Source organism: Talpa occidentalis, unplaced genomic scaffold (genome assembly GCF_014898055.3).
Source record: "Talpa occidentalis isolate TD23 unplaced genomic scaffold, MPIMG_talOcc4v2.1 talOcc4.6, whole genome shotgun sequence".
NCBI lineage: Eukaryota > Metazoa > Chordata > Mammalia > Eulipotyphla > Talpidae > Talpa > Talpa occidentalis.
In genome coordinates, this window is record NW_023604972.1 from 23,367,014 (window position 1) to 23,380,511 (window position 13,498).

General features: G+C 38.5%; 1 protein-coding gene across 6 annotated transcripts in view; it reads left to right on the top strand.

Moving 5' to 3' along the window:
* The window catches only part of LIMCH1 (LIM and calponin homology domains 1), a 79,381-nt gene that overhangs the window by 42,530 nt on the left and 23,353 nt on the right, over positions 1-13,498 (top strand). For all 6 annotated transcript variants that reach the window (XM_037530275.2, XM_037530277.2, XM_037530279.2 and 3 more), the window contains exons 9-11: positions 4,559-4,619; positions 6,319-6,482; positions 9,853-9,958. In XM_037530275.2, coding sequence (XP_037386172.1) covers positions 4,559-4,619; positions 6,319-6,482; positions 9,853-9,958 — 331 coding nt within the window. The remainder of the gene's footprint in view (positions 1-4,558; positions 4,620-6,318; positions 6,483-9,852; positions 9,959-13,498) is intronic.

The window sequence follows — 13,498 nt, forward strand, 5'->3', positions numbered from 1 at the left end:
GAATATATATGTTAAGGAAATTGAAAGATCAAACTCAGCCCATATGAATCAGCACCTCACTTTGGTGCTTTGAAAAGTTTAATGCAAAAAAAAAAAAAAGTTTAAGGAATAGAGAGCTTGCTTTTCTGCATAGATCCTTTTTCATCCAATGAAAATAGATATTTGGCGGTATGAAAGTGAAAGGGGAAATACATATATGGCGTGTGTAGAACCTCCTCATAGTGCCATCAGTAGACTGATTTTCCAAGCTTAGGTCCAGATAAGTAGTTCCAAACTAGAGCTAGTAAATCAGTCAGAATAGTAGCTCAGGAAAGGATCTTGGACATCACTCCTGCCTAGAAGTTTAATGGTCAGTCCAGCTCCTACAACAGGGCCACTCAAGACCTAAGTCTCATGATAGTTACTGCCCTCCAGCTTCTTACTTCCAATTCTTTCTCCAGTGTCAACCTCTGGGCCAAGTCCATCAACAAGATTCTGGTTAAAATGAGCAGCCAGATGCCAGGTAGATTTTGTGGTCAGACCATATTCCTTTCAAGCCAGGAAAGTGCCACCTCTCTCCAGTGACCTCAGGCTAAGCCTGGCACCAAAGCCAGTTTGGATGATATTCTGAGCCAAGGGGGAACCAACTTCTGGCTTAGGCCCCTGTAACCTCTCTGGGTTCTCATTCATTCACATCCAGAATCTGTTTTTTTATTTACTTCTTTTCTTTTTGAGACAGTGTCTCCAACTGGAGAATGCCTTTGCTCTTTTTAGCCATCCAAAGAAAGCATGGTTCAGGAAACACAATTTCTAGCAAAACCTGCGTCTATCAGGGCTGTTTAAAACCACCAAATTTGAACTCATTTCCTTTGAAATAATGATGTAAGTACAAAAGTAGCAAACTTTCAGGTTGGGACATCCAGACACAAGCTAATTAAACTGGCTTTGGAAAGAGAATCTACACAATTTCCCTTGATTATATATCTTCTCCATGTGTTGTGGAATATAGAAACTATAAACAAAATATAAGCGGCCTATGAATCTATCCACTCAGAAATTAATACTGATTTCTTAATGTGTATCCTTCTCCTGTTTTCTCAGTGCATATAAAATATTTCAAAATGGGCTCATGTTATTCAAATTGTGTTGTAACTTGCTTTTTCTCATCATTTATCCTGAATATTTTGCTAGCAGCAGCCTGATTTTGATGACTAGTATGCATTTAAACGAAGCTAGAGAGTACAAATTCCATAAATAATGCATGTAACATTTGCTTACCTAATGTGGTTTGTACATCTGCTCTATGCCAGACACTGTGCTGGGCCCCTGCCCCTCAGAACCTGGGTGGGGTGAAAGCCCCAGAGGCATGAATGGCTGGAGACTGGCTGCTCTCGAGTCACCTAGGAAGTGAGAGATTCCAGAGAGTTCTAATCTTTTTTTCCTACAGTTTTTTTTAATTATTAATTTTACCTCTTGTTATAGTTCTATTAATGTGTCTTCTTTTTTTTAAAGACTTATTTATTTATGCATACAAGAGCTGGGGTGCAGGCCAGAGATGCAGGGGGCGAGAGGATTCACCAGAGACAGAGTGGGGAGCAGAACAGGCAGATGTACTCAATACACTGCTAAGGGGAGCAGCAGGCGAGACAGGAGAGGTCTGCTGAGCCATGTGGGTCACCTCCCTGGCTGAGTTTAGAACTCATGCTGCAGTGGCTGCAGATAGCTTCATAGTGCTGACGCTTAACCCCTGGCACCACCAGGGAGGCCCCGAGAGTTCTAATCTTTTGCAGAATAACTGGATGTGAAGAAGAAAGGAAAGGACGAGGTAGAAGGCCTGAGAAGGAAAGGGATGGAAAGGCTATCTGAAAAATTCCAACAATAAACTTGGAACTCTCAGGTTCTAGGTTGCCTCTTATCAGTCAATACCTTTAAATACCTAGGGTGGTGGGTGTGACTCCAGGCTCAGCTACTGGAGCATTGAGGGTACCAGCACAAGGCAGTTACCACCCCCTCAGTCCAGCAATGTCACCCTGGGTAAGTCACTAGCCCCCTGGGCCCAGTTTCCTCACCTGTATAAAGGAACCATACTGGTAAGTACTTTATAACCTGAGGATTAAGCAAGATAATCCATGTCAAATTTTCCAAAGGTGCTGACAGGTGGTAAATGCAATAAATATTGATTGTGGCTACAGTAACCACAGTCTGTAACCTTTACAGCATCATGTGAAGGAGAGATAAACTGGGTCATCTGGGAGCTCAGTATTGGAGTGTTCAGCTACATAGAAAGGCAGCCAGAAATGTGAGAATTCTCAAACGTGAAGTTCTCTTTTAGTCACGTATAAGTAAAATATTACTGGAATGTGGCATGCTACTAAAATAATCCTTCAGAAAATAGTGCTTGAAAGCTTTGTCTCTTCTGCCTTATAAGTTATGTCTAAAGAACGTCATGAATTATATCATTGATTCCAAGTGGCACACAATCCACGTTTAAGCATGTCCAAATCAGGATATGTCTCATAGCCAACAATGTGTCACATTTAACAGATACTGTCTTCTCTTTCCTAGTAGTACCTGAAATAATGCAACTTAAAATTGGTAGCATCTGAGACTTAGTAAAATATGTGCATTTCTTTGTTCATTTGGGGCTGGGAAGGCTTTGGCCTGATTTTTGTAGTTATTTATTTTATTTATAAGTAATTGAAAGCATCAGTGACCTCAAGAACATCATTCATAAAATATCTAACTGCAAATTTGCTGCCAACCTCAGTTTTCTATGATCTAATCCATTTGGGGGAAACCTAAAAATCAGTATTTCTGATGGTATTTTATATATTCACATTATAAAACAAAAAAAATGCTGTCATTAATATCTCTCTGACGATTTAGTGATTTTTTTCCTGATCACAGAAGCAATACATAGTCATTGTAAACATTTGGAATACAGAAAATGTATTTAAGAAGAAGAAAAATTCATCCAAAATTTAAGCACATTGAAGTTTATCACGATTATTAGCATGTTAGTGTATCTCCTTACTATACTTTTTACATACATTCTTATACATGTATTAATGGGTATATTTATGTGTTCATATAGTTATATATATATAATCTTATATAGGTAGGTATCATACTATGAATACAGTTTATATTTTTAACTTAGATAATAAGGGTTTTCAGCTGTGATTAAATGTTGTTCAATAGCTTTTTTATAACCACATGATACTTCTTTTGTGGACATACAGTAATTTATTCAACCATTCCTCAAATTATTGCACATTTAAGTTATTCCAAATTCTTTTATTATAAATTCCATCAAATATAAAACTGATGCAATAGAGGCACTACTGAGGGGGAAGAATACATGCATAAAAGTGATAAACGAGGTACCACAGAGAGCTGAATGTCATGGTAAATTAAACAGTGGATTAGGGCCTTCCTGGTGGCGCAGGGGTTAAAGATACAGTGCTATCCAGCTATCACCAGTCACTGCTGCACGAGTTCGATCCCCAGCCAGGGAGCTACCCACATGGTGCATCAGACCTCTCCTGTCTTGACCCACTGCTCCCCTCAGCAGTGTATTTCAGTAGATCTACCTGTTCTGCTCCCTACTCTGTCTCTGGTGAATCCTTTCACCTCCCACACTCTGGTCTACAACCCAGTTCTTTTATGCATAAATTAAATAAGTCTTTTTTAAAAAAGAAAAGAGGTGGGTGTGAAAACTTTTGTGTAGAGACTTAGCAGGATATGCCAAATGATGGACATTCATGGAGTATGAATCTAATTTTAATCTGTGTGGCAGAGAAAACTAAGCCATAAGCACAATTGTCCAGCTTGGAGGAGGGACTTGTTGGAGGTAACATTTAGCACATTGAATGTGAACCAATTACCATGACAGTGATGAGCCAAATGGAAGCTTTGCTGGAGTCTCAGGGTGGAGATGAAAGTTTAAGTCATAAATGGATAGAGCAGGTAATAGTGAGCCCATGGGAATATATATACTCAATATATTCGAGGGTAATCCAGCACAGGTGGAGAAAAATAGGACTCAGTTGAAGTTTGTAGGAATAACCCATAGTTTGATAAAAAGGAAAAAAGAACTAGGGGGGAGAGGATATGAATGAATCATGACTCAAGTATTAGAGAATCGTTGATATCCCAGAAAGGAAGAGAACATCACTGGGGAGAAATGCATTTTTGAGAAAGTGGGTGGTAACTGACTTTGAAAAATCAGTGGTCAGAGGAAGAGAAATGTGCGCTGTGCATCTAAGAGGGGGAGGTAGTAGGTGCATGGATACCCTCATAAGGTGGTGCTGCTTCCGTACCTGTTCTTCACTGAATGGCTCCTTCCAACAAACTGAGCCTTTCACCAAAAAGCTGCCTAAGAAGAGAAAAGAATAAATTCATATATTGACAGATATGGAATATTTGTCATAAAAAGCCAAAAAAAAAAAATTCATATGGACAACTCACCTTGTTAGTCTACAAATTGCAATTCAAAAAAAAAAAAAGAAAAAAATCATTTCCTCTTTTAGAACCTTCAAAGAGATCATTTATTCATGAGAGTAAATATCTTTTTCAGGCAACCACTGAGAAAACTGAACCAAAAAGTCAAGAAGATGGGAATGGTGGTGAAAAATCAGGTAAAAGGAATACAGAATTTTTCTCATCAGGTTTGTTTCACAACAAGCTACTCTTAAGGTAAATCATGAAAATTCTTAAGATATAATGGAAATGAAAATCAAGAATTTACTGAGCCACAAAATGGTAAATTAGTCTGTAACCAGTGGTTGTGCTGCCACCTAGAGGCTTCATGGGGGAAATTCTGACCATATGCTTTATTCCCTACGAATTCAGGAGCCTCTGCTTTTTTGCTACCTTGTTTTGTTGAATGTGTATTCCCATCATCATAAAGAAGATTATATTTCCCCCAGAATGATGCTAAAAACTGAGGGTCATTTTTAACACAAAGTAACAGCAATAAATAAGGCAGATAAAAAAATTATCATAAAAACAGACACTGAAATGTTAAACTCATGAATAGTTTGAAAGAATAAACTGCACCACAGATAAGGTCTGTTTCCTAGATTAATGTTTCTTAATATTTTAAACACATTTTTTTCTTTTGAGAAACATAAGAACCTATAATCCTCTTCTATACCAAATTATTTATAAATGGCATTATAAAATAAATGTCATTACTAAAAATTTTAGCATACAATTTTTCAAACCAAATTGCACTCCAGGTTTTTATATCCACCCCTCAGGTGGTGGTTCCCCCCCCCAATCTGGAGTGTATTTAATTCCTCTTTATGGATAAGAAAATTCTTCCAGGGGCCTCCCTGGTGGCACAGTGGTTGAGCGCTGGGTTGCGAAGCTGCCCGCAGCCTCTGCAGCACCGGTTCGATCCCTGGCTGCTCCCAGGCCACCGGAGGAGGATCCCACATGGCGCACAGACCTCTCCTGCCACCCGCTGCTCCCCTCAGCAGTGTGCCTTGGTCCTTCTGCCTGCTCTGCTCCCCACTCTGGCTCTGGTGAATTCTCTCACCCTCCCGCTCTTCTGACTGTACCCAGTGCTTGTATAAATAAATAAATAAATAAATCTTTAAAAAAAAAGAAAATTCTTCTATTATATATATGTGTATTTATATATACAAATGCACATAGGTATGTGTATGTTTTATATCTATATACATAGACATATGTTTGTGTATGTGTACATGTATCATCCAACCCACTTCCCATTGTCGTTAAATATTTCATGTCAGCTTTTTGTTTCATATAATGTCATTCAAATGTAAACTGTGACTCCTCAGGTTTTCATAGTGGATTTGTTGATGTGTTTTGTGTTGCTTGATTTTTTTTTCTTTTTCTTTTTTTAATATCTATTTATACAAGCACTGGGTACAGTCAGAAGCGCAGGAGGGTGAGAGAATTCACCAGAGCCAGAGTGGGGAGCAGAGCAGGCAGAAGGACCGAAGTACACTGCTGAGGGGAGCAGCGGGTGCCAGGAGAGGTCTGCGCGCCATGTGGGACCCTCGCCCGGAGACTGGGGATTGAACTGGCGCTGCAGAGGCTGCGGGCAGCTTCACAACCAAGCACTCAACCGCTGGGCCACCGGGGAGGCCCTTGATTTTTTTTCTTTATATTATCATGAAGAGCATAGCATCTTAGGCTCTTTTATACTATACTCTTACTCCCTTATATCATCACATCAAAACCCAGTTTCTCATTGCCCAGGATAGGCATGGTTTCAGTGTACCTCATGGCATTGCTGCATAAATGATCCTTTGTATTGTTTTCTTTGTCTTCTTTCTGTTTCTGCATGTAACTCCATTTCAGAGCCACAACATTTTACAACAATTGTTACTCGATCCAGTCCAACTGTGGCCTTTGTGGAGTTTTCTTCCAGCCCCCAACTGAAGAATGATGTGCCAGAAGAAAAAGACCAGAAGAAACCAGAAAATGAATTAAGTGGAAAGGTGGAGTTGGTGCTGTCACAAAAGGTGAAATGCATAGTGGACTAGAGAGTTGAATCCAAAAGTTGTGGCTTCAAAGTGCAGCTATCTGTTAGTGTGGTCCTTGGCCATAATTTTCTCTCCTAATTTATTTCTCTATTCATCTTTTTTTCTACCTTTAATCTGTATTTTTTCTAAATATAAATCCATGACATGAACTTTGTTAAAAAAAAAAAGTTGAGGGCCTCCCCGGTGGCGCAGCGGTTGAGCGCTGGGTTGCGAACCTGCCCGCGGCCTCTACGGCGCGGTTCGATCCCCGGCTGCTCCCCGGCCACCGGAGGAGGGTCCCGCATGGCGCGCAGACCTCTCCTGCCGCCCGCTGCTCCCCTCAGCAGTGTACTTCGGTCCTTCTGCCTGTTCTGCTCCCTGCTCTGGCTCTGGTGAATTCTCTCACCCTCCCACGCTTCTGACTGTACCCAGTGCATGTGTAAAAACAAAACAAACAAATAAATAAATAAAAAAAAAAAGTTGAATACATAAAAAATACATAGTAGACTGGGTATCTTATAAACTACAGAAATTTCTTTCTCACAATTTTGTGTTCTGTAAAGTCCAAAATCACAGTGCTGGCAGATTTCCATGTCTGGTGAGAACCTGCTTTCCTGATTCACACATGGCCATCTTGTAACCCTTTAGAATTTAAAAAAATATCAAGCACAGTTAGGTCAAATAAACTAGAATCTCTGGGGGCAGAACCCAGGCATCTTTACTTTAAAAGCTCCCCAGGCAATGCTATGGGCCACCGAAATAGGAACCACTCATACTATGTGTGAATATGCTATATGCATTTAGTATATGGCATACTATATGGAAGGATATTCCAACTTTAAAAATTAACCCTAAATTTGGGTATGACTTTAAACTGAACAATTTACTATTTTTAGTTCCAGTTTATTCATTATTTATTCAGCTGATATAACTATGCATCTGCTATGTGCCAGGCACTGTACTGGACACAGGCTAGTCCCTCACCTTCAGAGCCACAAAAGTACCTGTTGCCTCGATGCCTTTTGGGGATTTCAAACCCTGCTACTCCCTGTTTCTATACATAGAATTAAAAAATGTTCTGGAGGTGGTGGGTGTGTGGTATGTATGTGTGGTAACATTATCTCAAGAACTATAAACCTTAAAAAAAAAAGAAAAGCAATCATTGTTTAAAAATGAGCAATGATGTAAAATATAAATTAATTAAAAATAGATTCATAAAGAAGATAGCTAGGGTATCTTTTTCAGCTTTTACAGGAAAATGAAGCATTTCAAAATGCATTGCATGGCTAAAAAAAAAAAAACCCTATGCCTCTAATTGATATATAAGGTTGTAAACCAGTATTACCTCAATTAAAAAAAACAGATACAAAGAATGGTGTACAGGTGGGAAAAGAGGGATTAACCCATAGGGGAACAGTTGGGGAGATGCCACTGCAAGTTTTGCTTTATCCACATTATAGTTGCAACCTTTATTTATTTATGTTTCTCCAAATTAACTTTTGCCCCATTTAACTCTAAACTGAAAGGAAAAGTCTACATTATAGCTAGAAAAAAATTTTGTTAATCAAACAAAATGAATGCCATAATTAATTAAAAAATACTGACCTGCATACCTCTTCTGTGTTGCTTCATCTGTGTGACCCATATTCAGAGGATCAGTGTCACAACTGCTCCACTATAGAAAAAGTGTGTGTGTGTTTGTGGTGTGAGGTATATACATATACCCACTAAATTCTGTTCTTTGGAGAACTATGGGTGCCTCTTGTGGTAGGCATGATGTAGAGACATATATCTGAAGAAGTATGAACCTATGCCATTGAATCATGTACAGTATTGTAAGCCAAAGTTATCTCAATTTAAAAAAATGTGTTGTGTGGAATCCAAGCTAAGAATCTCTGCTACTAGTTTAGTGACTAAAATAATGATCTCTGAACACAATACTTCTCTCATTTACACCATGCGAATTACTCCCCTTACTTCTTTCCCTACTGGGCAGTTGGCTTTTAGGGAAAGGGAGAAAAAGGATCACCATGACTGCAATAACTTCATTTTTCTCACTTCACTTGAGAGTGTCACCTTTTAAAAAACAAAGCACCTGTGACACAGGCTGAGCTTTTTCATCTGATCATTTTGAGCATATCTGCTAACAATCAACATCTAATTTTCTACTGGGAATTATCTGAGACATAGTTTTCCATCACTATGGGGGACATGGCATGAGGTTAAGATTTGAGTGTTGTCAAACTTTGGTAAAGTCTAGACCTTAGCTTTTGCTGTGTGTTGAATAGTGAAGCTCATTTGAACTCTGGTGGCATTCTGTGATGCAGAATGAGGAATTCATCACATGTCCTTCAGGATTGCATTAAGGTTGCATATATTGTTCATGTTAAGAAAAATAAAATTCTATGAAGAGGAAATTCTAGACAGTAAGGTATCCTGATAACCAAATCATAGACCCACTTATGAGGAAAACAAAGTTCTCCAGCCTCACTTGCCCTGTTGACTATCAAATTAATCTGTTGGCATCACAGCCACTAACCAGAGTGAATCAGAGAAAGTCCCATGAGCACAGGAAGGGATACTACCATGCTCCTCATTCAGAACTTTGCCCAGAATCTTCTGAGTCTCGATTTAGACATTAGTTTTTGATAATCTCGTCTTTCAGATACCAGTTGAGTAGAAGCAACAACTTGGAAGGAGGTTTCTTCCACCTAAGGCCATTCTGATTGGAGAAAAACAAAATAAAATTAAATAGCAATAACAAGAAAAATCTGTATTTAAAAAGTATGCATAAGGATTTGTAAAGCCTGAACTATTTACCATGAGGACAAAGAGTCTAACATGCCTCCAAAATCCCCAAGGACATCATTGCCATGGCCCTGTTTGATAGTGTCTTCCTGTAATAATGCTTGTCACCAGGCAAAGTGTATTGTCTTTAATATGCTTTGCATAAGTTTGTAGGAGGCTGTGTGTTATCTCGAGAATAACATAGGCTAGAAAGCAGTGTTACTTTAATAGTAAAACTCATGTGGTAAGATTTTTTTAGTCTTATGTGGAACATTCTCATTTCCAGATGTGCAAATTCAGTATGGCATAATACCAACAAGAGAATTGTGATTGATCAATAAGAAAATAAGAGAGTTCTGTGTAATTCTAAAGATAGAATACTATCTTCAGAGTTTAGAGAAAGTGATTATCAAATTTTTATCCAATAGATTTTTCTGAAAAATTAACCACTATTAATATAGAAAAGCATGAAAGGGGTTTGATGGAGGGGCAGAGCTTTCCGTTTGTAAGTGAAATTTTATTTCACCTGAGCATTATTAACTAACAATATTTGTAATTTTTATGTCCTTTGCTTATGATCCAGGTGGCAAAGCCAAAATCCCCAGAACCAGAAGCAACCCTGACATTTCCGTTTCTGGACAAAATGCCTGAAAACAACCAATTACATTTGCCAAATCTCAATTCTCAAGGTAAAAAGAAGGAAATGTTTTTTTTTTTAATTCTGCATGTTCTGTTGGGCCTGTACATAGGAAATATTCTTTATTTTAAAGGAAGATTACTTCCTTTATGCTGACATCTCTTTAGCCAGCGCGTGGCCAGAGTCTGTGAGAGCTGAATTAACAATTTCAAAATAGAAATCTGGTCTGCATTTTCTGTTTGACCAAGCCAGGAACCCTAGCTGCCAAGACCACTTTTCAGCCATATACCCTTAGATGCAATAAGACCTACACAGTATTTGATACAGTAAAAAAAAAATTTAATGGCGCCAAAATCCTGTAAAAAATATTAGAAAATAAGAAAATAATTAAAATATTATAATTTTAGTGTATGTCGTTTTCACTTATTGCTAAATATGGTTTTGTAAAATACTCATTTATTTTGACAATGATTTGGGGAAAAAGTCAGATTTTCTCACTCCATAATATTTCAGGGTATGCATGATAATTATCAAGAAATCACTCACAGAGATTGACATGTTTCTCACAAACCAAAACTTCAATCTTTCAAAAAATTCTTTACAGCAATAACGTATGTTGTATGTATGCTGAGGGTATATTTTAATGTGTTTGATATCAAGTGGGGAAGGGTACCCTCTGAAAATAATAGGAATTTAGGGTCTATGAACTCCTGAGGTACTTTTAGGTCATGCACAGGTTTGTGAATTCACCCTTTTACTGTTCAAGAGCCCAAATGAATCCTTTTATCCTGATGGAAAACCCAGGTGCCCACAACACCAGAAGGGATCCTTATGTTTGTGAACACTAGGGAGTGGGTCCTGAAATGTCCATGACCCCTGGGAACCGTTCTGCAAACTGGACTTTACTGGTGTGAATTCTCTCTAGGTGTGAAAACAGGGGTCAGGAAACAATAACTGTAAGGTTTCTTGGTTTACTTTTTTAAGGTACTTTCCCTAATATACTTTATAGATTTGATTTATCACTCTGGGCAAAGAGAGATGGTACAGGTCCATTATGACTGGGGATTTATTTTTAATTTTCTTTTCACCAATGGACAGCTCTTTGGGGCCACTATTGCCAGAAACTGAGTTGGCTTCATTAGCCTTTACTGATATCTGGGACATAAGTTGGACCCTATCTGTATCATAGGAAGTACTTGGAGAGAATTAATTGGAATATATACTAATGATCACTAATTTTTAATGTGGAAATAGGCTCAATGCTATTTTCAAGGCATTTGCTTTAAGTCGTCAGCCCTGCTTTCCTAAAGGGAACTGACAAAAATAAAGTCTCAAAAGTAGGCCAACAATTGGCCATATTGAGACAAATTTAACTTCTGCCCTATTTCTGTCACTTTGTAATTGTGTAGATCAGTAGCAGAGAGGAACTAGATATTCTAAGTCTTATTAATAAGTTTGGTTGTCATGTATTTATACTTTCCATTACCTGTTATAAGGCATTTCAGTTTAATAATATATGCTGTTGAATCTAAGGGAATCTTGTTTGTGCTTTATCCAAATTAAATGACTGAATACAAAATTCTGTAGCACTGTGACATTTCAGAACTTATTCTTCAAGCTAGAACTACATTTGGAGAACATCTGTCTATCCTCTCACCTGGCTCATGGAAGCTATGATCACAGTTGCAGGCTCTGGAGATGAGGTCTTTGGGCTCAAATTCTTGTTTGATTAGTTCTTAGCTTTGTGACCTCTACCACCAAGTTCTCCCTAGTCCCTAATCATCACCTGTAAACTGGAAATATTAATAGACACAACCTCATAGAAATGTTGAAGAGATAAACAAAATTAAGTGAGACTAAAAAAGGGCATTTAGCTCAATATCTTGCCAACTATAGCCACTAATAGTATAATCTAATAGTTAGCATAGACGTACAGACAAGATGCCAGTCAGAAATAAACTATTCTCCAATGCTTTTCTAAATGCTTATATTGTGGAAATAGAGCAATAAGTAGTAGTTTCAAACCTGGATACATGCGAATGTCCCCAGCAGAACCAGATAAACAAAAGCCCTGGTCCCACCCCAGCTGTGTCTGATTAAGGAGGTCTGGACAGAGCCAGTGTATGTGATTTCTGACACATTCCCAAAGCTGATGCTGATGCTGCAGATCTGGGAACTACACTCCGAAAACTTCTAACTTGTATGTGTTTAATACTCTCCAGTAGATATGGAAATAGCAACAATACTTGTTCGGAGTATATATAGTTGCCATATTTCACGAAGCAAAAAGCCCTTTTATAAATATAGCCTTAAAAGACATCATTTAACTTTAATTAGGAGACAAGGTGGAAAGTACAGCTGCTTTGTCCAGATATAAAAAGTCAGTGTACTCTTAAGGGATTCAGAGTGAGATCACACATCAAATCCAAAGTAGCTATTGAGAGAGGATCACAAATCCTGGAGCCATCCTGATTACTCTCTTCCCCAAGAAAGTGGTTTCACCCCCATTTCTATAGTCATCTGCTTATCAACTGATCCCACAAGCCACTGAAGATCAGCTGGTGAGCCTTCATGATATCCCACAGATTTCCCGGGAGCGTACACATCCATAAATAGTCATTAAATACTTCGAAAACATTCATGAAATACTTTTAAAGGTGATACATTTCTTTTCCCCAACTGTCTCCCTACAACAAAAAGAAATCTCAAATTGATGTCCCAGGAAAATATGTGCACATTTTTAAAATGTGCATTGAGAATGATGAGATGATACAGCCCGGAGCTTAAGAATGCAAACAAATACTGTGAGTCTCTGCGCGATGCCCCATGTAACAGACATAGACATGTACTTTGGTTGCAGCCATATATAATTTCTGCACAGACTTCCCTACAAAGCCTTTATAAAGTATATAAAATACTAGATGGGCTCATCTCTGTGTATGCTTTCCCGGTGTTAAGGCAAAGCAATGTCAGCTGTAAATTTGATCTTGCATAGGGTATCATCCTGTCCTTTTGACCTTTAACATTTTCACAATATCACCATTAAGTATGAGCCTGTGAAACACCAGCAGCAAACAACAGCAGCCTCTGTCCTGTTTCAGTTGACTTCATCCATGTCCTTCAGGTTTTGTATGTTTTATTGAGACCTTTGGTACTTCAGCTTCTCTCGCTCTTGATTCTTACATTGACGAATGTCAATGCTCCTTTAATTCTTGGGAGCAGGGTTCAGTGCTCACCCCCTGTGTTCATGGTTTTCTGTTTGTTCTGTTCTGCCATCTGATCTAGAGTCGCCTGGCACTGCCAGTGTTCCGCTTAGAGTTCAGAACTCTTGGCGACGTTCCCAGTTTTTCTCCCAGTCAGGTAAAAACGCATCCTGGGTAGCTGTGTTTCTTTCGTTCAAAACTCCATGTTAGGGGCAACCAATGATATCTGGTATTTTTCTTCATTTCTGATTTCGGGGGTGGGGGAGAAATGCTTGTCTTTGGCACACAGTTAGCAAAGAGCTAGTTCTTTAATAGCAGTACCAGTTACACTAAAATCAGGGAAGGGGGGAATTTACAGAATTTTACTGTGATTTTGAAAATTTTTTAAA